We start from the raw sequence: 27,741 nt of genomic DNA on the forward strand, positions 1-27,741 counted from the left end.
CCCCGCCCCCGCGGCTCACGCTCGCGGCCCCCGGAACGTTCGTGCGTCGCCGCGGCGCGCGGGGGGAGGACTTCCGCGGCGTCCCCGGGGCGGCCTGGGCGGGACTTCCGGCAGAGCGGCGGCCTCCGGGAGCGGCGGGGCCGCGGCGGGAGCTGCCGGCGGAGCGGAGGTGGGGGTCGCGGTCGCGGGAGCGCGGGGCGGGGGCTGAGCGGCGCTACTGGAGTGCGGGTTGAGGGCGCGAGGGAGCGGGCGGCGGGGCGGGGGGCGGCAGCTTCCGTCGGCGGCTGCGGAGAAGCACCTGGCGCGGCCGCCCGGGGAACGGCTCTCCCCTCCTAGAGCCGAGCTCCAGCTTGGGGAGCTGTGGTCCTGGGTTCGAGTGTGACCGCGACGCCGTGAAGCTGCCTCTTGAGCCTCGGTTCCAGGTGGGGCAACAGGGATCGTGCGCATGCGCAGCAGGGCGCGGCCGGGCGTGGCGGGAGTGCGCGCTTGGCGGCGGGCGGCGTTGCTGCAGGTGTGGTTGGCTTGCAGCAGCGTCCTGAGCTCCCGGAGGCGACTACACCTAGGTAGGGGCTGCTCCAGGTAGGGCTGCTCCTAGGTAGGGCTGCTCCTAGGCTTGCGCTGGGGGCCGGAGCCCCGGGAAACGGAGCAGCTCTCGGAGGAGATGCGGACCTCAGGTCACCAAGGTCATCTTTCCCCAGGAGGCTTACCTTCCTTCCAGCTTCCCTTGGAACATCGGCACTTCTGGGAGCTCAGTACCTGGGTCCTTATCCCTGTGGTTTCCCATTCATTGCAGGCAGCTCTAACTTGGCAGTCCTTGGATGCATCCGTGAGCGAGCCAGGAGTCTTCCTCTTTGCAGTTTCTGCTCATCGGTTCTCACTGGGTTGATGGACTTTCAGAAAATTAAGAGCAATGAACTAAGAATAAAATAACAGGTTGAAAATAAATAAATAAATAAAACAGTTTGAATATTGGTATGATGGGGTGGCAGTAGTGACTTTCTAAGGATTTGAGTCTAAAAAGCATCAAGAACACTGTGTAAGGTATGTCCTTTTTATAATTCACGATAAATGCAAAATCTTGTATGGAGGATCAAAATGATCAATTTAGGGGCAGCCCGGGTGGGTCAGCGGTTTAGCACTGCTTTCAGCCCAGGGCCTGATCCTGGAGACCTGGAATCGAGTCCCGCGTTGGGCTTCCAGCATGGAGCCTGCTTCTCCCTCTGCCTGTGTCTCTGCCTCTCTCTCTGTGTCTCTCGTGAATAAATAAAATCTTTAAAAAAAAATCTTCAATTCAATCACTATTTGCTGTTACCACGTTCATCATCAAACTTAGAAGCACCAGCACAGTGTGTTGAAATAACACAAATTTTGTGATTAAGTCACTTGTCATCATTTCAGACAGTCTACCAAAGAATATACTAAAGTAACTCACCAGAATTCCTGGAGCGAATAGATCTCTTTCAGTGCCAGGAAATGATTTGTCAATCCGTTGAGAGAGATAACGGGACTTTAGCAAGTAATACCTGATTTTAGCAGGTGCCGCAGAAAGCAGGGATGCCGTAAAAGCAGTCTCCAACTTGTCAGTAGATTTCTATTACGGAAGTCCATTAATAGGTCAGTTCTTTAGATTTTAAAATGGATTTTTCTTTTTTAAAAGAAATTTTAAAAGATTTTACTTATTTTGAGAGAAGGAGGATGAGGCCAAGCATGAGCAAGGGGGAGGGTCAGAGAGGGAGGGAGACAGAGACCCTCTGTTGAGCAGGGAGCCGGATGTGGGGCTTGATCCCAGGATCTTGGGATCGCGACCTGAGCTAAAGGCCGATACTTAACTGACTGAGCCATCCAGGTGCCCTAAAATGTATTTTTCTATAGAAACCATGATGTAAGTGGAAAGTAAGGTCTTGCTTATGGTCATTATTACAGAAATTAATTTTGCTCCTGTCAGTGATGGGATTTGTTTTGTCCTTAATGTCTTCTTGGCCCTTAGGATTCCTTTGATCCTTCATTTATGGAAGAAGGAAGCTGAAAGAAGAGTGTAGGTTGGGGAGGGAGATTCCATTTAGGAAGATGGAAGTGTGGATGTGACTGGGATGTTTATTACTTGGCTATGGTTAATAGAGTTCCGCACCACCAGTTTTATCCCTGATTGTTAAAGAAATACATGTTCATATGAAAAATACAAAAATACAGAAAGTAATAAAGAAGCAATAAACCAGTCACCCTTCATCTAGCTGAAACCATGTCCTATTTATTGAATTACTGAACATTTCCTTTTTTAATAGTTGAGTTTATAATGTATGTTGAATATTGTTGTTTGAATTATTAGCCATAAGCATTTACCATTTATAAATAATAAATTTCCTTTTAAAACTCATGATTTTCATGGGGCACCAAGCTGACTCAGTCATAGAGCATGTGACTGTTGGTCTCAGAGTTATCAGTTCGAGCTCCACATTGGGCATAGAGCTTATTTAAAAAATTTTTTTGATGATGAGAAAATTCACACATACACAAAAGTGGACGGTACAGTGAGTCACCATGAGTCCATCACTCAGCTATAGTAACCATCACTTGTAGCTAATCTTGTTTCATCTATATCTTCACCACTTCCCGCAATTCTGTGGTCTTGTTCTATGACTATAATGCATTTTTGTTTTTAAAAATTGTAAAAAGAGGGGATCCCTGGGTGGCTCAGCGGTTTGGCGCCTGCCTTTGGCCTGGGGCATGGTCCTGGAGTCTCAGGATTGAGTCCCGCGTTGGGCTCCCAGCATGGAGCCTGCTTCTCCCTCTGCCTGCGTCTCTGCCTCTCTCTCTCTATGTCTATCGTGAATAAATAAAATCTTTCTTAAAAATAAATAAATAAATAATAAAAATTGTAAAAAGATGTTTATCTCTCGATGCCCAACTTGTGTGTGAATGTTCACATATATTTTTTAGGAATGGGGAAAAAAGTTCCATAAGGATTTTGTAAAGTATTTTCATTCAACAATTATTGAATAAATTGCAAAGAATTAGATGACCTTACATTCTGTTTGTTTTTTACTTTGTTTGCTTCCCTGTCTTTACTTTTCACATTGAAAAGTACGAATTTGGTGACAAGTATTTGTAGTAAACCCATAGTCTAATGAATTTTACAGGATATTGAATAATACATTTAAGAAAAAATGGATGAAGAACCTGAAAGAACTAAGCGATGGGAAGGAGGCTATGAAAGGACATGGTGAGTAGGGCATTATTACCCTCTTTTTTACACATTGTTTCTTATTGTTGTTCTACACCTTTATCTCTTCTCTTTCAGTCATTGGTTCTTTTAAATAAATTCATTAAAATATATTTAAGACATATTAAAATTTACCTGTTTCCAATTATAAGTCATTGATTTTTAGAAAATTTACTAAGTTGTGCAATCATCACCATAACTCACTTCTAGAAAATTTTTACCACCCCATTAAGATCCTTCATGCCCATTTGCGATCAATTTCATTCCTACCTCCAGCTGTAGACAACTACTAATCTATTTTTTGTCTCTACGCATTTGCCTTTTTTAGATGTTTCATGTAAATGTAATCATGTAATATGTGACCATTTATGTCTGGCTTCTTTCACATAACAGTATTTTCAAGGTTCATCCAAGCCGTAGCAGGGATCAGTAATGCATTCCTTTTTATTGCTGAATAACATATTGTATATCATGTTTTCATTCATCCACTCACCGGTTGATAGACATTTAGATTGATTACAACTTTGGGCTTTTACGAATAACATAGCTGTGAACATTCAGGTGCATATCTCTGTGGGGACTTCCGTTTTCATTTCTCTTGAGTTAATACATTTCTGGATTTTCAAACAAATTATTGCTTACAGGGAGATTCTTAAAGAAGATGAGTCAGGATCATTGAAAGCTACAATAGAAGACATTCTCTTCAAAGCAAAGAGAAAAAGGTATGTAACCTTTTTTAAGTGTGTTACAAAAAGTAAGTTATTATTATTATTTTTTAAGATTTTATTTATTCATGATAGACACAGAGAAAGAGAGATTGAGAGAGAGAGAGAGAGAGGCAGAGACACAGGCAGAGGGAGAAGCAGGCTCCATGCAGGGAGCCTGATGCGGAACTCGATCCCGGGACTCTAGGGTTGTGCCATTGGCTGATGGTAGGTGCTAAACTGCTGAGCCACCCAGGGATCCCCGTAAATTATTCTTTTAAAGCTTTCTGTCCACCTATACACACTCCTGAGTACTTCATTTCAGCTGTGTTCCAGGGAAACTGACCTTTAAACTCTTGAATTAGGGGAAGGGACCAGCAGCCTAGCACCTCAAAAGGGAAATGGGTCTTCAGGGACTATCCAAAATGCCTGTAATTATGTGGATCCCATAAGTTAATTTACTTCACTAAACAATGCAGGTTAGTTGAAAAGTTACATTAGTTTTTTGGGTAATAGAGGACCTTCCATTAAACCGTTTGCATAATTTTAACAGAGTATTTGAACACCATGGACAAGTTCGGCTTGGAATGGTATGTTGATATTTTTTTTCTTTACCAGTACAGAACTAGATGGGTTAGAGAAACATTCTGTCTTGACAGAATTAATGTTAGTAAGACAACAAACATTTTCTTTTTTTTTTCTTTTTTTTTTTTTGACAACATTTTCAAAGAATATATTAAAAATATGTGTCTAGAATATGTAATAAATGCCATTTTTACTTTCTGGTCAAAAGTGTATTTGAAAATTGTCCTTATTTGTGGTTTATTTTTGGTAGATGCGTCATCTTTATGTGGTAGTCGATGGATCAAGAACAATGGAAGACCAAGATTTAAAGCCAAATAGATTGACTTGTACCCTAAAGGTATAGTAAAATGATTTTAATTTATACTAAATGTGAGAAAAGACACTGAATTCTAAAAGAAGTTTATTTTACTGTAACATCTTTATTAAGATACAATTCACCTACCATAAAATTAATTTATTTAAAGTGTACTGTTAAAATTTCTTTCACATTACAGAGTTGTGCAACATTATTGCCACAATCAATTTTAGAGCATTTTTATCATTACAAAAAGAAAATGCAGGGGGGCCTGCTGGGCTCAGTCAGCAGCGTGAGTGACTCTTGATCTCAGGGTCGTGAGTTCGAGCCCCACGTTGGGTTTAGAGATTACTTAGATAAATAAAACTATAAAGAAAAAGAAAAAAACTATAACAAACTTTCTGTAATTTTGCCAAACAGTATTCCACTGTATACAACTTTGGGTTGTTTCTACTTTTGGGGGCCATAATGAGTAATGCTGCTGTGAGTATTCATGAACAGGTTTTTGTGTGGATCATGTTTTCCCTTCTAAAGTTTGATTTTAGCCTGGGTACTTGTGTTTAATCCACTTTTCTGTGACCTAAGAGAATAGTAGCTGGGATGACTTGGTGTGCACCAAAGGGGGGAAGCTCAGCATGGGTGGCGTGCAGACTCCATTGAACTTCCAGAGCTCCATTTTATCTTCTGACACTCTATTGACTGGTCTATGTCTCGTTTCACTAACTGGGCCAGGGAGGGAGGATATGATGCATTTCCATGAGGAGATAGTCCCAGACTTTGAACTCTTTCCATTAATTATGAAGCATGAGGCACCTGCTTCACAGGTGTTTAGTGGTTGAGCACCTGCCTTCAGCCCAGGGCGGGATCCTGGAAACCCGGGATCGAGTCCCACGTCTGGCTCCCTTCGAGGAACCTGCTTCTCCCTCTGCCTGTGTCTCTGCTTCTCTCTCTCTCTCTCTCTGTGTCTCTCATGAATAAATAAATAAAATCTTAAAAAAAAAAAATTAAGTGTGAAGCTTGGATTCTTCCCTTCTGACAAGGAATGTTAGTTCCTGATTTCTTTCCCTATTCATTCATAACTCCTGGCAGAAGAAGAAAAAGATAAGATATACTCTCTCTCTTCACTTCTCTACCAAAGTAAGAGTATTAGCGAGATTTCTTGGAACTTTTTTCAGTGAGGAATGGGGCTTCGCGGGAATAGGATGAGGTAGAAGCCAGGTCCTACTCCCGGACTCCGTTCTGCTCCAGATTCCTCTGCTGCTGCTCTTATACACAAGTTTTTTAAATTTACTAGGTTAGATTTGTGCTTTATGTTCTCTCTTGGTAAATGTGTGTGTTTATTGCAGTTTTGATCAATTCTCCACAGTTGAATGACAGAGCATTCTCTCTTTAACACACTCCAATTGGAGTGTTATCTACAACTACTTTTTCAAGGTCCACCATAACCTCCAGAATGTGAAATTCAACTCCTTTTTATCTTTAGCAGCAAGTAGTTGACCGCTCCTTCCTTCCCGAAAGGGACCCTTCTTTTGTTTTTTGTCTGTTTTTGTTTTTGTTCTTTTTTTAAGTAATCTTACTGGTGCTGTGGGGCTGGAGCTCACAACCCCGATCAGGATTCGCACAGTCTAAGTATTGAGCTACCCAGCACGCCACCATCCTTCTTCTGACTTTGGTTACATGGAGTCTCTTTTATTTTCACCTCAGGCTCCTCTCTGCAATTTTAGCATGCTGGAGCACCCGAGGACTGGCCATAGTTCTTTTTTTCTATCTCCCCTCCTCCCTATACCTTCCCATGAAGAAATGTTTTTACAGAATGCATTTTTTTGAGTTAATACAAACCAGAGCTAGGTAGGTGTTTAACCACATCATTTAGGAAAATGATACAACAAAAGGCTATTTATGCTCTTTTTTTTAAGTAATTTGTTTCTCTCTCTTTTTTTTTTTTTTTAAGATTTTATTCATTTATTCATGAGAAACACACAGAGAGAGGCAGAGACACAGGCAGAGGGAGAAGCAGGCTCCATGCGGGGAGCCTGATGCAGGACTCCATTCTAGAACCCCAGGATCACACCCTGAGCCAAAGGCAGACGCTCAACCGCTGAGCCACCCAGGTGTCCCTATTTATGCTCTTAATTTCTGTCCTCCCAGCCTAGTCAGGGTCTTGCTTTGTCACATGGTTATCCCTTTTCATTGTGTTTGGATTTACTCAAATCAGTCCCCTAATTAATAAACACATTCAAATTATTCCTAATTTATCAAAACCCATCGTCACTTCTCATTCTTGTTTCTGGCTTCATTGGATCTTTCCATGTTTATTTAGACTGATTGACTGATTGATTGATGAGAGACAGAGAGAGAGAGAGGCAGAGACACAGGCAGAGGGAGAGGCAGGCTCCATGCAGGAAGCCCGATGTGGGACTCGATCCCAGGACCCTGGGAACACAACCTGAGCTGAAGGTGGATGCTCAACCACTGAGCCCCCAGGTGTCCCAGATCTTTCCATGTGTAGATTATTTCTGTCTCATGTCCAAATGGTTCCATCTTTTACTTATCTTTTTATTTCTTTGAAGATTTATTTGAGAGAAAGCTAGTAAGAGAGTCAAGGAGGGGTAGACAGCATCTCCAGCAGACCCCCACCCAACACAGAACCTGACTTGGGGCTCAGTCCCATGACCCTGAGATCACCACCTGAAATTAAATCAAGAGTCAGACACTTAACCACCTGAGCCATCCAGGTGCCCTGGTTCCATCTTTTATTTTATTTTATTTTTTTTAGATTTTATTTATTTATTCATGAGAGACAGAGAGAGAGAGGCAGAGACACAGGTAGAGGGAGAAGCAGGCTCCTCAAAGGGAGCCTGACGTGGGACTCGATCCCAGGTCTCCAGGATCATGCCCTGGGCCAAAGGCAGGCGCTAAACTGCTGAGCCACCCAGGGATCCACCCGGTTCCATCTTTTAAACCCAGTTCATAGCTTACCATTTTATATTCAGGCTTATTTAATATTGTGATTTGTATTTATTTGAATATTTTCAAATTTATTTTTGTTTATTTAATATTTTTACTAAATATTTGAAAATCTCTAAGCCTAAAAATCATGATAAATGATAAATAGGTTTCATAAAACATATTCTGTATGGTTATTATTTTGCCCTTATCTAGTATTTTTGCTTTCTTTAAACAGTTGTTGGAATACTTCGTAGAAGAATATTTTGATCAAAATCCTATTAGCCAGGTATGTAGATAAGCAATGGAATTCAGAATTAGATTTCTGATATTACAGCCAGTTATATTTATTTTTAAAATGGTGGGCATACATTCTATGAATTATTTTAAGTGATCCGTATTGTGTACCAGTTTCTGGTATATTTATCAATGAAAAGCAAGGCAACTCTAAAAGTTAAATAATGTACAGTGAACTCCTAGTTAAATTTCTGTCAAAGACATCATGAGAAAAAGTTTCTTACATGTTACTTATGCCTTTTATAATTAACTAATTTATTTTTGTTTTTATTTTGAGATTGGAATAATTGTAACAAAGAGTAAAAGAGCTGAAAAACTGACCGAACTCTCAGGTATGCATAAAATTACCTTTATAGGACTCAAGGACTCGGCTCTATTTATTCAACCTTGTAACCCTGTTCATAAGGTTGCCTAATAAGTAAAATGAAGACTTCTTTTATGCTTTCCATGTGAAACTTAATAACCTCTCCATTATATCCTCCATTAAATTCTTGGTATCTAAGATGAACTGCTTTAAATTCTGTACAGTAATGAACACTACTGCAGTGAATGTAAATGTTTATGACTTACACATTCTTATCCTGAAGGTATTAAGATAAAATTATTTTAATCATTCCCAAAATACACTTAGTCTTAAAAGTAATGTATTAAAAGTCAAATCTCAGGCAGCTCCGGTGGCGCAGCGGTTTAGCGCCCCCTGAAGCCCAGGGCGTGATCCTGGAGACCCTGGATCGAGTCCCATGTCGGACTCTCTGCATGGAGCCTGCTTCTCCCTCTGCCTGTGTCTCTGCCTCTCTCTCTCTCTCTCTGCATCTCTGTGAATAAATAAATAAAATCTTTAAAAAAAATAAAAAGAATAAAAAGTCAAATCTCTAAAGAGCAAAGGGTTTAAAAATTGAATTGCAGTTATTGTTAATAATTCAGTTTTTCTGTTCGCATGACATGCCTAATTGAATTTTATTCTCTTCAAAGATAGTGCAGATTTTATTTGCTTTGGTATATGTGCTGTAATAAGTTCACATGACTAATTCTATTTTAGTTTCTGTGAAATACACTATCCCTTAAATCCAGTTCTCATCCTTTCATCCTCACCAGTACAGATTAGTGCAAAATGACATATATTCGACAGTAATGGTTGTTCACGATGGCAGTAAGGATTGATATGTATGTTAGGCTGCAGTGTTCAAGAAATTCAGTTGTGAATAACCAAAACGAAAAACAAAAACTCACACTAGCTTTATTTTTTTTTAATTTTTTTAAAATTTTTATTTATTTATGATAGTCACAGAGAGAGAGAGAGAGAGGCAGAGACACAGGCAGAGGGAGAAGCAGGCTCCATGCACCGGGAGCCCAACGTGGGATTCGATCCCGGGTCTCCAGGATCGCGCCCTGGGCCAAAGGCAGGAGCTAAACCGCTGTGCCACCCAGGGGTCCCTCACACTAGCTTTAACACATAAGGGAAATGATTGGCTTATCTCTGAAGGAGGGCTGAGTTCACCCATAGTCTTTTCCGGGGTTCTTGGCTGTTTGGCTTCATTCTCTGAATGTTTTCTGAGGTAAAAAGAAGTCTGTTATCAGCCCCATGTCCACATAACCTTAGCTTCAGCACAGGCCCCACAGGTCTCTGAATGGCCCTGCTTGTGATCTGCCCATCGTTAAGCAAAGTGGCCAGAGGAAAGAAGTATTTTTTGGTGGGCCTGGGTTATTTGCCTGTACCTGCAGCAGGAAGGAAGCAGTGTAAGCAGCAGGATTATGATACTGTGAGGAAAGGATGGTTTCCCTAAGGAAGGGATGTATGGCCAACCCTCCTGCACCCTTCCCACATTCAGAGTAGTTTTTTCTGGATGCCAAGGAAGTCCTATGTAGAGGGATGCAAAATCCTCTGGATGTTCTGATAGGCCTGTTGATGGCACCCTTTATCTCTCTGATAGAATCACTGCTATAAACTACACCGATAATAACATAGTATGTTCTTTTCCCGGACTTCCCGGACTTACAATACAATAGGAGAGGAACAAGATAGTTTGTATGGTACAGTAGAAAGAAAACTAGTAGGTAGAGAGCCAAGAGACTTAGGTTTAAGTGCTGATCTTGCCAATGGTTGGTATTTGTCTTTAGGCAGATCTTTAACTTGTTAGAATCATTTCTCACTTATGAAATGAGGGATTTGGACTTGGTGAGGTACTTTTCATTTCTAAAATTTTATGATTCCAAGAATAAATACTTAAAATGTGTGTTAAGTAATGGCAAATGCTTATTAGTATTTTAAAACTCTCTCATAAATAAGAACATGAAGAAGCTCCAAGTAGATGAATAGACAAAGATAATTCATACCAGGATAAAAACAGAAACAAAGAAGCTATTAAAAAAGAAATTTTAGCCAAAGAAGTGATCAAAAAAACAAAGCAAAACCGCTCAACAGTTTATTATTTTATATATTTTAAACGCACAAAATGAAGTTTAAAAAGCAGTGTATTGCTTGTGGATCCATGGAGAAACTGGTATTTATAATGCTGATAGATTGATGAATTTATTTTACATTTTTTGGAAAATATAAAAAAATAGTTGTTCCTTGGAATTTATACTTAAGAAACATGAAAGAAGAAAAATTCTCATTCTACAAATGCACTCTTTGTACAGTAGTGAGAGATTGGGAAATGTTCAACAGTACGGAGATAGTAGTTTGATGAGTTAGTGATCAAATCAATTTAATGATATTTTGTTTATCATTATTAACATGAAGACAGTGTTGAAATAGGAGAAAATGTCTGAAGAATACCAGATTTCATTGAATCTCAGATTCCATCATTTGTAAGATACCTTTATCTTATGAGCCATTAAGAAAAAAACACTGTAGCAGTTAAAATTGGTACAGTGTCAGATGATATATACAAATTGTTCACAACAAAAAAAATGCATTGCCTGGTATGAGATAGACAATCTTTATAGATGTTATTTTGGTAACAGAAGATAGCATAGCTGTGTTTATTTGTGGAAATCTTCCTTTCTTAGGTCTTCTGATTTTTTTCTTTTTAAGATTTTATTTATTCATTAGTGACACACAGAGAGAGGGAGAGACAGAGAAAGAGGGAGAAGCAGGCTCCCTGCTGGGAGCCTGATGCGGGACTCCATCCCAGGACCCCAGGATCACAGCCTGGGCCTAAGACAGATGCTCAACCACTGAGCTACCCAGGTGCCCCTCTAATGCTTTTTTTAATCCCCCAAAGAAAAATAGGGAATTGCAGTCATTCTTCTATCAGTGAATTTTTGCTTCACTAATAATAAATTTATACCTCCCTGCTCTGCCTCTTACTTTTCTACATAGAAATATAACCTTTTTTTTTTTTAAGATTTTTATTTATTCATTCATGAAAGACACAGAGAGAGAGAGGCAGAGACACAGACAGAGGGAGAAGCAGGCTCCATGCAGGGAGCCCGACGTAGGACTCGATCCTGGGTCTCCAGGATCAGGCCCTGGGCCGAAGGTGGTAAACTGCTGAGCCACCCAGCTGCCCGAAATATAACTTTTCGTAGTAAAAACCTTCTGTAGACACACTTGAAATGGCAGTTAAACTAAACATGAATAGCACGAATAATGTACATTATGGAATTGGAACAGCTGACCTCAGTGGCCATTTGTAGGTTCGCATGTGAGTGGACAGCCACGTCTGTGTCACAACAGCTCCCTGGCTGCCAGAGTGTAAGATACAGCGTCATTTCAGGGATGTTAAAATGTATATGAGTCTGGAAAGGAAAAAGTTTTGTGCTTTAATAATATTTAAAATATCGGGGATCCCTGTGTGGCTCGGCGATTTGGCGCCTGCCTTTGGCCCAGGGCATGATCCTGGAGTCCTGGGATTGAGTCCCGCATTGGGCTCCCTGCATGGAGCCCGCTTCTCCCTCTGCCTCTCTCTCTCTGTGTCTCTCATGAATAAATAAATGGAATCTTTAAAAATAATAATAATAATAATAAAATCAAACATGTGCTAATAGGGCACCTGGCTGGCTCAGTCAGTAGAACGTGCAACTCTTGGTTTCGGGTTCATGAGTTAAAAATAAAAAGTGTGCTAGTACATAGAAACAGATCATTTTTATTCTATCTTTCAGTATGCATAAAAGTGCAATTTACTAAAAACATAAATTGAAGAGATTTCTGTTCTTTAACAACATATAGATAAGTAAATTTGGGGAGAAACAAATTTCTGTAATGTATATATAAAATGTTATTATAAGTAGATTATTCCATTTCTATTTTAGGAAATCCAAGGAAACATATAACATCTTTGAAGAAAGCTGTAGATATGACCTGCCACGGAGAACCATCTCTCTATAACTCCTTAAGCATGGCTATGCAAACTCTAAAGTTGGTATTTTACATTTTTTATTTGTAATTGGTGTCAAATTTTTTTGAATGAATTGAGATGATAATGTATTAATAGGTGTCTCCATAAACTGAGCTGTAATGAAACTTAAGAGAAATAGGTAATGTTTCTGATGTTTAGTGTGGTGTCGGTTTCTAATTTTCATTTTACGTCTGAGTTAATAAGATTCTTGAAGGTTTTAGAAAAGTATAATTAAAACTGTAGCTATATTAGTTCAAAAGAAAATGTTGATGAAAAAACATATATATATATTTTTAAAGATTTATTTATTTATTCATGATAGAGAGAGAGAGAGGCAGAGACACAGGAGGAGGGAGAAGCAGGCTCCATGCTGGGAGCCTGACACGGGACTCGATCCCGGGACCCCAGGATCACGCCCTGGGCCAAAGGCAGGCACTAAACTGCCGAGCCACCCAGGGATCCCCTGAAAAAATATTTTGTTAAAAATTCATTGTATATGAAATTTTGTATGATATAATAATTGAGTTTATTAGATTTATTAGATTTATTAGATTTATTGACTTTTAACTTATTTTGTAGTACCTCTGCAAATCAATAGCACACTTTTCCAGCAAGTTCAAATATGTGGAATATAGCTAAGACCAAAATATTCTGTTAGTGCTAGCTTATATATTTTTATCCCTGGATAGTGTGTCCTGATTTTTATACCTTTATATAACAGACGTTTTTCTAGTTTTGAAGTAGATGAAAAGGAGATAGCACCCACGTTAAAGGTAGGCACAAGAGCAGCATCCACAAATGAATTCTGAGAGCCCAACGATACAGATATTAGCAGGAAAGCTGTAAACAATTGAAAATTGCTCCAGAAAGCATAGAAAACAGTTCATCACATCTTAAAGTCTTATAAATTATGATATAATTGAATGATACACAAACACTAATGTTTATGAATGTTATGACTCTGAATCATCATGAGGTTAAATTATAGCCTTTAAAAAAGACGTATGTTACTATTGTCAAGACACACCTTAAAGTTGATCCGTGCAATATTGTTATCCTTTCCAGTGTACACTTTAGACTTCATACAAAACGAATCTACTAATTTGTAAGTTTGATTATGTCAGGAACCTTATTCATTCTTGCTTAACATTCTAGTCCCAGAACCTAAAAGAGTATTCAGTAAGAATCTATGGAAAGAATAAATGAATCAATATTTTTTGTAGCTTATTTTAGAAAAATTTACATTAGCACATTTAGAGATACTCAATTCATTCCTTTGTATTATTAAAACAAATGAGATATTCTGTGGTCTGAATATATAAACCACATGTACTGTTTTTCTGGGTAAATTTTTTATTAATTTGTTATACCTCATTGGAATATATTTTATCTTTCTGTAGACACATGCCTGGACATACAAGTAGAGAAGTCCTAATCATCTTTAGCAGCCTCACAACTTGTGATCCATCTAATATCTATGATCTAATCAAGGTAGAACCACTACATTTCTTTATAATCCAAACCAGATTTATAGCTCTGAAGAGAATTCGGTAGTGAATTTATTACTAGTTTTCAGAAAATTATTTTCTCAAATATACTAATTTTTGCATGTCTTTTTTCTGCTCCCAAACCCTTCACTTACATGGATTTTATGAAGACCCTCAAGGCAGCTAAAATTAGAGTTTCTGTCATTGGATTATCTGCAGAGGTTCGGGTTTGCACCGTACTTGCTCGTGAAACTGGCGGTATACATCTAGATTCTTCAGTATTTATTTATAATTACTATGTAAGATGTAGCAGTTTATTAATTAGGATGTTTTCATCTGTTTTAAGGTACTAAACTTAAATCACTTCATGTCCCGAAATCTATAATATGGATAGTCCTCTTAAATGTATCACTGATTCTATAAGATATTGTCTCACAATGCATGGATTTTTTTCAGTAGTTATTTCAGTGTTTAGAGCATGCGTTAATAACGTTTGAGACACTAGAAATGTCACTAATATGTAATACTTTGTAAAGATCTAATAATTTGGCTTTAATTCAATTGTAATTATAGTTATTCCCAGAGAAGTCAATTTAGAGATGTCATTTAAAGGATGTTTTTAAAAAATGATAATTTAACTTAAATACTCATTTTGAAAATGTACATTTTCAGATGTTAAAACTTTTATAGAATAACATAACTAAAATTATGAACTAAATTAGGAACTAAAATTGAGGGGTGCTTGGCTGGCTGAGTTGATAAAATGTGCAACATTCGATCTCGGGGTTGTGAGTTTGAGCCCCAAGTTGGGCATAGAGATTACTTAAAATATTTTCTTAAAAAAATTACAATCGATACTTATGTTTGGAAAACTGATTTTTTTCTTTTACTTTTCATCTAATTAGGCACATACCATGTTATTTTAGATGAAAGCCATTACAAAGAATTACTGACACATCATGTTAGTCCTCCACCTGCTAGCTCAAGTTCTGAATGTTCACTTATTCGCATGGGTAAGTGTTTATTTTGTGTTATTTTCAAATGAATATTTAGGGACACTTTGGTGGCTCATTTGGCTAAGCATCTGACTTCTGCTCAAGTCATTATCTCCAGGTCCCCAGGTCAAGCCTGTGTTGATCTGAGCAGGGAGTCTGCTTGTCCTGTCTCTGCCCCTCCTCCTGCTCTTGCTCTTTCCATCTCTCTCTGAATAAATAAAATCTTTAAAAAAAATAATAAAATAAAATGGATATTTATTTTTAAAGATTTTATTTATTTGAGAGAGAGTGCACATGCAAGCACAGGGAGGGGCAGAGACAGAAGGAGAGAATCTCAAGCAGACTTCACACTGAGTGAGGCCGATCATGGCCCTGAGATCATGACCTGAGCTGAAATCAAGAGTTGGACACTTAACCAACTGAGCCATCCAGGTGCCTCTACTTAGTTGTTTCGATATGTAGATAGACTTAACATTTTATGTAATGAAGTTTTTTATTTTTATTTTTTTATTTTTAAAAGATTTTATTTATTCATTCATGAGAGACAGAGACACAGGCAGAGGTAGAAGCAGACTCCATGCAGGGAGCCTGATGAGGGACTCGATACCAGGTCTCCAGGACCAGGCCCTGGGCTGAAGGTGGCACCAAACCGCTGAGCCACTCTGGCTGCCCTGGTTTTTTTTTTTTTTTTTTCTTAAGATTTTATTTATTTATTCCTGAGAGCCATAGAGAGAGGCCAGTGCGGGGGCGTGGGGGCAGAGACACAGGCAGAGGGAGAAGCAGGCTCCATGCAGGGAGCCCGATGTGGGACTCGATCCCGGGTCTCCAGGATCATGCCCTGGGCCGAAGGCGGTGCTAAACCGCTGAGCCACCTGGGCTGCCCTGAAATTTCTTTTTTATGGTTTCTGCTTCTTTTGGACGTGTTTCCAGAATTTAAAAATATGTATGGAGGGCGCTTGGGTGGCTCAGTTGGTTAAGCGTCTGCCTTCGGTTCAGGTCATGATCCTAAGGTCCTGGGATGGAGCCCCACATGGGGCTCCCTGCTCGGTGGGGAGCCTACTTCTCCCTCTCCCTCTGCCACTCTCCCTGCTTGTGTTCTCTTACTCTCTCTCTCTCAAATAAATAAGTAAATAAATAAAATCTTTTTTAAAAATTTGCATGGAAAACCAAGTACATGGGTTTAGGCATTCCAAAATTTTAAACGTAGAAGTATAGCTTATATAAAACAAAAGTGGACAACCATGTAATAGATCCCTGCATTGTGTCAGAAGTAGTTAAAAATTACCCACATTTTCTTTTTAAAAAGCACTATGTGTTATTAATTAGGATCTGTGATCTTTAGATCTAAAGATCTTTAGATCTGTAGAATCTGTGATCATATGTATGGATGGATCTTTCCTCCACATTCTCCACTTTTAATTTTTCTTTTTTTTTAATTAATTTATTTATTCATGAACGATAGAGAGGGAGAGACACAGGCAGAGGAAGAAGCAGGCTCCATGTAGGGAGCCTGATGTGGGACTCGATCCTGGGTCCCCAGGATCACACCCTGGGCTGCAGGTGGTGCTAAACCGCTGCGCTACCCGGGCTGCCCTCTCCACTTTTAATTTTTCACATAACCTGGAATTACAGTCAATTTGACCTCACTATAATAAACAGATCTGAAGGGCAGTAGAATACAAGAAACGTACAATTTTGTGGGCTTTCTGGTAGGAACATTTTTAGGTTCCTAGTTCTAGAATTTTGATATTTGCTTGAAAAAAGAAAGTAATACATTTTCTTCTATCAAGGATTTCCGCAACATACCATCGCTTCTCTGTCTGACCAAGATGCAAAGCCCTCTTTCAGCATGGCGTAAGTAAAACCCTTAAAACTGTCAGTGGTTATGTTTTGACACTTTCAATTCTGTCCTGTAAGTTATAAATTTAAAAATATAAACTGAAGTTGGAGGGCTCGGGGTGTAATGGCGTATGTAAGAGGCTACCTTCTATGTAGCACTAGCAAGGAGTACGGACTCTGTAGAGTAATCTTTGGCAATTAGTGCTAAGTAAAACAGCAAGGTAGAGAAAAATGTGTAGTATGCTACTACTCATCTAAGAAGAAGGTGGAGACTTTTTTTTTTTTTTAATATTTTATTTGGGCAACCCCAGTGGCAAAGTGGTTTGGCGCTGCCTGCAGCCGGGGGTGTGATCCTAGAGACCCGGGATTTAGTTCCACATCAGGCTCCCTGCATGGAGCCTGCTTCTCCCTCTGTCTGTGTCTCTGCCTCTCTCTCTCTCTCTCTCTGTCTCATGAATAAATAAATAAAATCTTTTATTTTAAAGATAGAGAGAGGCAGAGACACAGATAGAGGGAGAAGCAGGCTCCATGCAGGGAGCCCGATGTGGGACTCGATCCCGGGTCTCCAGGATCACACCCTGAGCTGCAGGCGGCGCTAAACTGCTGAGCCACCCAGGCTGCCCAGAAGGTGGAGACTTGATTGAATATAATTATATGTTTATATTAATGACAAAAATAGTAATGGAAATAGAAAGTAAAATAAAAAAATGTATGCCTGGCTAGTGCATGGAGAAAGGCAAAGGGATGGCTCCTTGACGTTTCTGAACATACCTTGTTTTAACTTTACATAATCATAAAACAAAATTAAATTAAAGAAAGTAATTCTTAAAAATCACAAATAAGAGTTGTGTCCCCAGTTATTGGGGTACCATAGAGACTGAATGTCCCGTCTTCCCTCCTGCCACAAAACCGGACAAAATACATGAAATAGTGATTTTCAGACATGGACAACAGCCAGTGCAGGTAATGATCCTTGAAACACATGAAGTGGCCCCTGTGAGTGCAGCTTACTGCCTGGAGAGAATTTCCAGGCTGCAGTGCAGGGAGGGAAAATCTACTCAGAGCCTGGATTTCTTGCTCAGGTGAAGAAACAGAATTCAGAGTTTGGGGAGGCTGAAATGGCTGTAGTTTTCCAGGCACAGTACTAGAAAGTAAGGAGCTATACAGAGAGCTCTTGAGACCACAGAGAGACTTCCCCATGAGTCATCAGCTGAGTTATGATCGTCACATTCGTGTGGAAGCTACCTGAGGCCCACGAAAGAACCCCTGAAGAGGAGAGAGGTGGCCTAGTCCGTGGAGCTCACAGGAGGCATGCAATAGTTCATGTTCCCCCCAGTCAGTGTGGAGGGATCTCTTAACATTGGGCATTGAACAGAGTCCACAGTGAGGGAACCAAAATGACCCTAGACTAACAGCTGTTCTGGACAGCCTAATGAACTCAAAAGCAAGTTTTGAACAGATCAAACTATTTCCAAGTTACTTAACTATATTCTAGAAAAAGCCCCAACATGTTTAAGGGAATACCAGAAAGTCCAGCACCTAAAAGAAAGAAAAATTCATAATGTCTGGCAGCCAATCAAAAATGACCGGGTATGCAGAGAAGGTGGAAAATATCCTCCACAAGAAGGAGAGAATCAAAGAACAGAAACATACCCAAGAACAACACAGTTGATAGAATTAGTAGACAAAGTATTAAAACAGCTATTACGGGGGGGGGGGACCCAGCTATTATGAAAAAGACCTGAATCAAAGTTCTAGAGACAAATGCAGTGTCTGAAGTGAAAAATATACTGGATGTGATTAACAGCAGATGTCACTAAAGAAAAGAGTGAATTCAGAGACATTAATGCACTTGGGGCACCTGGCTGGCTCAGTCGGGAGAGCATGAGACTCTTGATCTCAAGGTCATGAGTTTGAGCTCCACATTGGGCATGGAAATTACTTAAGAAAAAAAAAAAAAACAGTAAAGACATTAATGCAAACTATTTGAAACAAATGCAGAGAGGAAAAAAGGTAAAGAATGAACCTCGCCTAAGTAAGCTGTCAAACAACTTGATGATTTTATTTTATTTATTTAATTTTTTTAAAAAGATTTATTTATTCATGAGAGACACAGAGACCCAGGCAGAGGGAGAAGCAGGCTCCATGCAGGGAGCCCGATGTGGGACTGGATCCCCAGACTCCAGGATCACACCCTGGGCCGAAGGCAGGCACTCAACCACTGAGATACTCAGGGATCCCCAGCTTGATGATTTTAAAATCAGGGTAGCATACTTTTTTTTTTTTTTTTTTTTGCTATAACCATTCACATCTTTTTGTATCACTTTAATGTTTCCTCCCACAGGCACCTGGATAGCAACACGGAGCCAGGACTTACATTAGGAGGGTATTTCTGCCCTCAGTGTCGGGCAAAGTACTGTGAGCTTCCAGTTGAATGTAAAATCTGTGGTAAGAGACCAACTGTTCTCTGTCTAGTAAATTAATCTTGAATAACTTCTTACCTATATTGCTTTTTTTTGTTTTTAAGACTTTATTTATTTATTCATGAGAGACGGAGAGAGAGAGAGAGAGAGGCAGAGACACAGGCAGAGGGAAAAGCAGGCTCCATGCAGGAAGCTCGATGTGGGACTCAATCCCGGGTCTCCACAATGACACCCCGGAGCCAAAGGCAGGCACTGAACTGCTGAGCCACCCAGGGATTCCCTCCCCATATTGCTATTAAAGTAAATGTAGGGGATCCCTGGGTGGCTCAGCGGTTTAGCGCCTGCCTTTGGGCCAGGGCGCGATCCTGGAGTCCCGGGATCGAGTCCCACGTCAGGTTCCTGGCATGGAGCCTGCTTCTCCCTCTGCCTGTGTCTCTGCCTCTCTCTCACTCTCTATGTCTATCATAAATAAATAAATCTTAAAAAAAAAAAAGTAAATGTAAATGTTAAATTCCGCCTGTGTTTCTCAATTTAATCTGTGAGAATAGAAATGGCTAACTTTTTTTACTGAGTGCCCAGTACTCCATTTCTCAGAATAAACCTGGTATTCTGGAACAGTTTTCTGATTATCTTTCTGAAATGAGTATGTTCTTTAAAGGCTTTGCAGTAGATCTTATTGACGTTTCTGCAGCTCTTACCTTCATAAAATAAGTATATATAAGGGCAGGGAGGAATTCCAGGTAATAGAATTGTAGAATTTTGTTTCATTTTTAAGGAAGCAAGTGGCCAACAGAGGTCACACAGTTAGTGACAGAAGTACGACTCTATCCTGGAATTTTCTTTTTAAAGCAATATGTAAATGAGGAAATACATACCAGCAATCTTAAAAAAAAAGGCAACCTTGAAAATATTTAACCTCTTATTTGACATTTCAGGCATTGTCTTAGTGAGCTCTGGACTATTAAACATGATTCCCTGCTTCATTTGTTAGGTCTTACTTTGGTGTCTGCTCCACATTTGGCAAGGTCTTACCATCATTTATTTCCTTTGGATCCTTTTCAAGAAATTCCTCTAGAAGAACATAATGGAGAAAGGTATATGAGTTTTGATTTCTATCTGTTATATGTGATACAGTAATGTTTGAATGCATTGTTACAACATTAAAAAAGATAGTCATATTAGGGATCCCTGGGTGGCGCAGCGGTTTGGCGCCTGCCTTTGGCTCAGGGCGCGATCCTGGAGACCTGGGATCGAATCCCACATCGGGCTCCCGGTGCATGGAGCCTGCTTCTCTCTCTGCCTGTGTCTCTGCCTCTCTCTCTCTCTCTCTCCGTGTGACTATCGTAAATAAATAAATTAAAAAAAAAAAAGATAGTCATATTGGACAAGACAAGTTTTTTTTTTTTTTAAGATTTTATTTCAGAGAGGAGAGCCAGAGCATAAGCAGGGGGGAGGAGATAGAGGGAGAAGGAGAAGCAGACCCCCTATGGGGAGCCCGATGCCAGGCTTGATCCCAGGATCCTGGATCATGACCTGAGCCAAAGGCAGAGGCTTAACCAAGTGAGCTACCCAGGCGCACCACCCCCTCCTTTTTTTTTTTTTTAAAGATTTTTATTTACTTATTTGACACAGAGAGAACCTGAGAGCACAAATGAGGGGAAGAGCAGAGGGAGAGGGAGAAGCAGACTCCCTGCAGAGCAGGGAGCCCCATGGGATGCAGGGCTCGTTCCCAGCACCCTGGGGTCATGACCCGAGCCAAAGGTGACAACTAACCAGCTGAGCCACCCAGGAGCCCCAAGATTACGTCTAATATGGAAAATGAGATGGTACAATGCCTTGGTTATGACTGAAGTGACTCATTGCTAAACAGATCTGGATCTCTAGAAATCTATTAATTTCCCTAAGCCCATCTCTGTATATAGTACCTGTAGTTATATGCTGATCAGTCGGCTCTCCAAAACAACGAGAAAGCCCTGATTTGCTGCCTTAGGTTATTTCCGTGGTGTAAAACCATAGGATTTATTCAGAAGGTCTAGTATTAGCATAATAAGAGAAATAGAAGTTCAAATAAAGCGTAGGAAAGAAATAGCTAAAGGATATTTTCTACTATTGAAGGACGAAGCTTTGTAGATTGGAAGGGACCGTCCGGTGCCCCACCCCATTAGGGAAAACAGACCCACACTGAAGTTCATTGTTGTGAAATTTTAGAATATGCAGCAAAACTCTAAACATTTCTAGATGAGGAAAATTAAGTCCCATACTCTGGAATTAAAATTGTTTTGCCTCTCAGCAATACTGGATACTGCCAGGGAGCGATTTCCTTCCAAATGTGGAGGGATGGTTGTTACTAATTTAAATTACAGGCCTAGCAAACCTATCAATTAGATGTAGGTAGAATAAAGACATTTTCAGACTTGTGAGGCCTCAAAAAAGGGGCTTTCTGGAGAACTGTGAAAGAGATGATTCAAAGAAACTGCGAAAGAGTATGACTGAAGAGAATAGGAACATTGATCTAATTCAGATGTGGCTAGGATGATGATAAAAGGAGATTCCAGAATGATACTTTTATGTCAGATATGGGGAATAAATAGTCCAGCTTGGAGAGGGTCAGAATGTGCCAGGAGAGATGTCACCAAGAGGGTGAAAACTAGAATTTCTGATGTAGGTGAACACATGAGGAGGTTTTTTTTTTTTTTTTTTTTTTTTTATTGGAGTTCGATTTGCCAACATATAGCATAACACCCAGTGCTCATCCTGTCAAGTGTCCCCCTCAGTGCCCTTCACCCAATCACCCCATTCCCCCCCGCCCCCCTTCCACTACCCCTTATTCATTTCCCAGAGTTAGTAGTCAGAGAGAGGACATTTTGGATTTCTCAGGGAATGGTTGGGGCTGAGTTGGCAACAATTACGTAGAAAACTAAGCAACAATATAGTTATTAACAACAATATAGTTATTAACTTCAGGAAAAAAATATGTTGAAGATGGGAAGAGTTGTGTTATGTGGCTCAGCTGAATGTGTTTATATAGTCTTAAACTAAATGTAATGTTCTTCTACTCAAAATGATTTCATTATATAGAATTAAGAATGGTGTTAGTTATGTGTGTGTATATGCTATCGATTCAAGAGGGTTAAAAGAAAATTAAATTCCCATCTTCTACATTTGGAGGTTTACAGCCAATGCCAGAAAAAAAGAAAAAAAGCAATAGCACTGTAAACATAGGTAACTATCAGACTTTTAAAAGTTTTCAGTGTTTGGGGAACTGGAAATGCAGTGGGGGTGGGTAGGGAGAGAGCTGCTAATTTTGTAAGCTTTGAAAACTTTTAACTTTTTAAACCATTCCTTCAACGTTAAGCCCTTAGGCATCCACACATAATTTAACTTCTCTTCTGTCCGTCTAGAATTGTACCAGCTGTCTGCTCCTCACTCTTGAGAGTCGCAAAGTGGTTGCTCAGATTATTTTCTTTTCTTTCTTTTATTTTGAAGAATATTTTTTTTATTTGAGAGAGAGCAAAAAAGAGACCATAGGCTGAGGGAGGAGCAGAGGGAGAGGGAGAAGCAGACTCCCTGCTGAGCCCCCCAACGGCAGGGCTCATCCCAGGACCCTGGGATCAGAACTTGAGCCAAAGGCAGACACTTAACTGACTGAGCCACTCAGGCGCCCCCCAAATCATTTTCTGTAAGGCTTTATTGCCTCACAGAATCCCAGTAGCGAAAGCATGCTCGTATTTAACCTTGAGGGAAATAATTTTTTTATTTTTTATTTATTTTTTAAAAAAAGATTTATGTATTTATGTATTTATTTATTTATGATAGACAGAGGGGGGCGGGAGAGAAAGAGAGAGAGGCAGAGACACAGGAGGAGGGAGAAGCAGGCTCCATGCAGGTAGCCCAACGCGGGACTCGATCCCGGGACTCCAGGATCACGCCCTGGGCCAAAGGCTGGTGCCAAACCACTGAGCCATCCAGGGATCCCTGAAAATAATTTTTTTAAGTAGAATTTTGCTTATGAGATGTCCTTGGGATATACTGTAGAATTTTCTTAAGTTACTGGTATTCTTAATTCTGTCTTTCTCATAGAAGTTGTATGTAAAGATAATTGTTAATTATAGGATTCTTGTTACTGAGATTTTGCTGAGCTGTTTTAATGAGTGAATTCCTAATAAAATGATTCTTAAACTTTCTTTTTCAGATTTTGTTATGGATGTCAGGGGGAATTGAAAGACCAGCATGTAAGTTCATGTGTTTTCTAAGTATTAAATAATTGTGTTTTTTTAAAGATTTTATTTATTTCTTCAGGAGAGAGACAGAGAGAGGCAGAGACCCAGACAGAGGGAGAGGCAGGCTCCCTGCAGGGAGCTTGATGCAGGACTTGATCCCAGGACCCCGGGGTCACGCCCAGAGCCAAAGGCAGATGCTCAACCACTGAGCCACCCAGGCCTCCCTAAATATTAAACATTGTACAAGAAATATTGAGGAAATAGCATTAGAAGTTTTTGGTGCATTATTGAAAACCAGGCTCCTATCAGGTTATTCCTCGGAAGTATGATAACAGTAGGGAAAGATAAAATGGGAGCAAAATGGTTTCAGTAGTCAGCTTTATAGTTCTGCATTTTAATTTTTCTATAACAGTATTTTAGTACTTTAAACTGTCTTTTGTCTACAGGCTAAATGGTATTTAGTTTGAAATTAAAAGCTTGTTCTCCATATTGTGTTTTAGACTCTGTCACAATTCATTTTTTTTTTTTAATTTTATTTATTATTTATGATAGTCACACGGAGAGAGAGAGAGAGGCAGAGACACAGGCAGAGGGAGAAGCAGGCTCCATGCACCGGGAGCCCGACGTGGGATTCGATCCCGGGTCTCCAGGATCGCGCCCTGGGCCAAAGGCAGGCGCCAAACCACTGCGCCACCCAGGGATCCCTGTCACAATTCATTTTTAAGTTAATATTTAAGGTAGCTACTACAGACCAAAGGCTGTTCCCTCCCAATGTGCCAGTGAGAATATTTTTTAAATTTTTGAAGGGGACCAATTTGAATGTATACACTTATGTAAAGATGCAATTTAGACCACTATCTAGCTTTAAATTCTTATTAATTTAGTTAGGTATCCATATTTAAAACTATACTTTGTGCACTGTATAAAATATCGGTTGGAAGGATCGCTTGCTTGGTCTACTCTCACATTTCATAGAACAATTTTAGTAAGTTTCACATGCCCCTTTGACATCAGTAGCTTTATCCTGACTAGAGCCACCTTTGACTCATTTGACATTTCTTAAGAACACATTGTCTTTACTTCTGTGCTTTTTGAGATGTAATAATTTTTTAATCTCTGTATGATGCTGCCTTGGAAATTTCACCCCAAGGCACAGTATCCAAATATGTAATATTGATAAAATAATGGGTTTTTTCTTTTTGCCTTATATGTGTCTTTTTCCATATTCTTTAATTGTTAAATAAAAGGAGAACATAACTTGTGCAGTTGTGAGGTCCTCTGTTTTTTTTTTTTTTAAAGATTTTATTTATTTATTCATGAGAGATCCAAAGAGAGAGAGAGACAGGCAGAGGGAGAAGCGGCTCCATGTGGTGACCCCAATGCAGGACTTGATCCCAAGTCCCTGGGATCACAACCCAAGCCAAAGGCAGATGCTCAACACACTGAGCCACTCAGGCTTCCTTGTGCTTTTCTTTTTAATCAAATCAGAGAAATGACGTAAGCATTTGAAGTTAGCACTAGGGCAGCCCCGGTGGCGCAGCGGTTTAGCGCCGCCTGCAGTCCAGGGCGTTATCTGGAGACCCTGGATCGAGTCCCACGTCAGGCTCTCTGCATGGAGCCTGCTTCTCCCTCTGCCTGTGTCTCTGCCTCTCTCTCTGCATCTCTATGAATAAATAAATTAAATCTTTATAAAAAAAGAAATAGCACTAATTTCAAGCTCATGTATCTTCCTCAGATAGTTAATTAAAATGAAGTAATTGAAAATACCTTACAATACAAGAGACTTTAAGGAGTCAAAAACAAGGTAATTTTCTCATTTGTAAGGAATAGCGTTTTTGGGGGGAAAAATAATCATCTTAGATTTGAGAACAAATAGTACATTGGAAGTAATTAGGTAGATGCGTGGGGAAAATTGATAGAGAAAAGAACAAAGCAATTTGAATGTCTTCTAGCTGTGTGGTACTTAACTTTTGGAAACTCCTTTTTAAATTTTCTTTTCTGTTTTTCACTGCAGGTCTATGTTTGTGCCGTGTGCCAAAATGTTTTCTGTGTGGACTGTGATGTTTTTGTTCACGACTCTCTCCACTGCTGTCCTGGCTGTATTCATAAGATTCCAACATCTTCAGGTATTTGATTCCAGCAATTAGTAGACAGTGGATGCAATAAAAGGACATTTGCAACTGTAAATAAAATGAGTCTTCAGAAGAAGCTCCAATTAAAAATATGAAGATGGAAAATCTGATTTAAGAAGCTGTTTGGTAAGAAGACTTAGGATTGGGGTGCCTAGCTGGGTCCTTCATCAGAGCATAAGACTCTTGATCTCAGGGTTATGAGTTTGAGCCCCTTGTTGGATTACTAAAATAAACTTTTAAAGAGGGGAGGGGCGGGGGGAAAACAAAGAAAATGTGGGATTTTATTAAATTTTAAAATTTGTGTCCTTCACAGAAATGCCCAGAATACAATAGTACTTCACTTTTAATTTGGTTTTCTGTTGTTTTGAGTTATAATGTTTTCAAAGTCATTATACATTATTGTTTTTAAGTTACTTGTAATAATTAAATTGGTACGTTAATTTCATTGCTTTATAATTAAATACAGAATTATTTATTTTTCTTCAATTTTAGTGTAAAAGGAAAATTAACTAAGTTCATAGGAGATGAAAATTAAGCAATAATTAGGCAATTATTACTGTTCCACCCACCTTAGGGGTCTCTGAGCTTAACTAAAGAATCATAATATACATCTCGTGCATCTACGACTATTTCATAGCTGTGACCAAAAGGGGTCTTTTTAGGTCTAAACATTCAGTCACAAGATGACCGCGGCCGCACATGGCACCAGTATACTGCAGGGGATATTGAAGAGGAGCCGCGGGTGGCCGGGAGGGCAGCATGGAGCAGTGCTCCTCAGCCGCAGCCCTGGAGCAGTCACCCGGCTGCAGTTCAGGTGCCAGGTGACGGGTCCTTCACAGGCCGCCAGGGCCACTGTCTATTGCATGAAGTCCCTGAGTACAACTTCCAGGGGCCCTACAGGGGACGTGTCTGTTTTGAGAGACCCCCCCCCCCCTCAGAAGAGCCCCAAGCATGATGTTCCCAGCAGGTATTTATGGTACATCCAGCCCAGATACACTTTAGTAGCCAGGAGTCATTTTACCACAGTTAAGTTGCCCGGAACCTAGGTGACACTCCTGTGTCCTTCCTCAGTTACCATGAGGGCTTAACTGAAGGGGACACTGGCAGTGAAGGAAAAGGTCTTGTTAACCCTTCCCTTCCCTGAGGTAGGCCTCTTGCATCCTCTGTGATGACTGGTTAAGTATTTTACGTAATGGAGCGTATCTATTACCACCGTGTTGTGGATTTGCCATCTGACCCTGGCCTACCTCTTCCTTCAGGCTAACAAAGTCAGAGTCGTGGTGTCTGTCTCCAGTAGCGTCACTAAGGCTCATAACCAGGGGCCATTTAACTTAATCCCCCTCAATTTTGCCACTGTTTTCACCAGAAAAACTTAGATGAGGATGTATGATAAGGTCCCTGTTTTGGGTTCAATTATAGGCAGAAATCTCTCCAGGGTATATCCCGTTGAGAGTACTTAGGTTTCCATAGCAAAGGTCTATTTTTTTTTAAGATTTTATTTATTTATTAATGAGAGACACAGAGAGAGAAAGAGGCAGAGACACAGGCAGAGGGAGAAGCAGGCTCCATGCAGGGAGCCCGACGGGGGACTCGATCCGGGGTCTCCAGGATCATGCCCTGGGCCCAAGGCGGCGCTAAACCGCTGAGCCACCTGGGCTGCCCAGGTGTATGTATTTTAAATCTACAAACTTTACTCTAGATTGAGTTTCTTTTTTTTTTTCTTTTTTTTTTTATTTATGATAGTCACAGAGAGAGAGAGAGAGAGGCAGAGACATAGGCAGAGGGAGAAGCAGGCTCCATGCACCGGGAGCCTGATGTGGGATTCGATCCTGGGTCTCCAGGATCGCGCCCTGGGCCAAAGGCAGGCGCCAAACCGCTGCGCCACCCAGGGATCCCTAGATTGAGTTTCACTATGATGTTTATAATTTTATAAATAACAATTCTTAGTGAAGAACATTGTCAGAAAAGACACCGTGTAGGGCACTCGGGTGGCTCAGCGGTTGAGCATCTGCCTTCAGCCCAGGGCGTGACCCCGGGGTCCCCGGCGAGTCCCACATTGGGCTCCCTGCAGGGAGCCTGCTTCTCCCTCTACCTGAGTCTCTGCCTCTCTCTGTGTCTCTCATGAATAAATAAATCTTTAAAAAAACAAATCAAAACAATGGAACCCTACCCTAGTGTGTATTCACAGATCCTGAACTGAGCCCAGACATACCCATTCTCAGTTGCAGGTGCATGCCCGCACGCACAGAGATGTA

At 40.3% G+C, this 27,741-nt stretch overlaps 1 protein-coding gene across 3 annotated transcripts; it reads left to right on the top strand.

The window, feature by feature from the left end:
* The first annotated feature begins 62 nt into the window (after positions 1-62).
* On the top strand, positions 63-25,972 carry GTF2H2 (general transcription factor IIH subunit 2). 3 transcript variants are annotated; one of them, XM_077898105.1, is made up of 17 exons: positions 63-169; positions 794-1,041; positions 3,138-3,220; positions 3,865-3,942; positions 4,478-4,514; positions 4,760-4,846; positions 7,989-8,039; positions 8,325-8,379; positions 12,305-12,410; positions 13,791-13,881; positions 14,048-14,135; positions 14,783-14,890; positions 16,663-16,726; positions 19,056-19,159; positions 20,126-20,228; positions 23,327-23,366; positions 25,369-25,972. In XM_077898105.1, the coding sequence occupies exons 3-17, from the start codon at positions 3,165-3,167 to the stop codon at positions 25,486-25,488; spliced, it is 1,188 nt and encodes a 395-aa protein (XP_077754231.1). In that variant the 5' UTR covers positions 63-169; positions 794-1,041; positions 3,138-3,164; the 3' UTR covers positions 25,489-25,972. The 3 variants fall into 3 exon arrangements, with proteins under 3 accessions (XP_077754231.1, XP_077754233.1, XP_077754232.1); XM_077898106.1 differs by lacking the exon at positions 63-169 and adding an exon at positions 268-422; XM_077898107.1 differs by lacking the exon at positions 794-1,041 and having other exon boundaries at positions 132-169.
* Positions 25,973-27,741: the final 1,769 nt, after the last annotated feature.

The sequence above is a fragment of the Canis aureus genome, chromosome 5, assembly GCF_053574225.1.
Source record: "Canis aureus isolate CA01 chromosome 5, VMU_Caureus_v.1.0, whole genome shotgun sequence".
NCBI lineage: Eukaryota > Metazoa > Chordata > Mammalia > Carnivora > Canidae > Canis > Canis aureus.

What these genes read in the sequence shown, in the direction of transcription:
- GTF2H2 (XM_077898105.1), top strand. Translation starts at nt 3,165, where the DNA reads ATGGATGAAGAACCTGAAAGAACTAAGCGATGGGAAGGAGGCTATGAA. An exon ending in GATTGACTTGTACCCTAAAG is followed by an intron (nt 4,847 to 7,988) that starts GTATAGTAAAAT and finishes TTCTTTAAACAG; the next exon opens with TTGTTGGAATACTTCGTAGA. An exon ending in AAAACTGACCGAACTCTCAG is followed by an intron (nt 8,380 to 12,304) that starts GTATGCATAAAA and finishes TTTCTATTTTAG; the next exon opens with GAAATCCAAGGAAACATATA.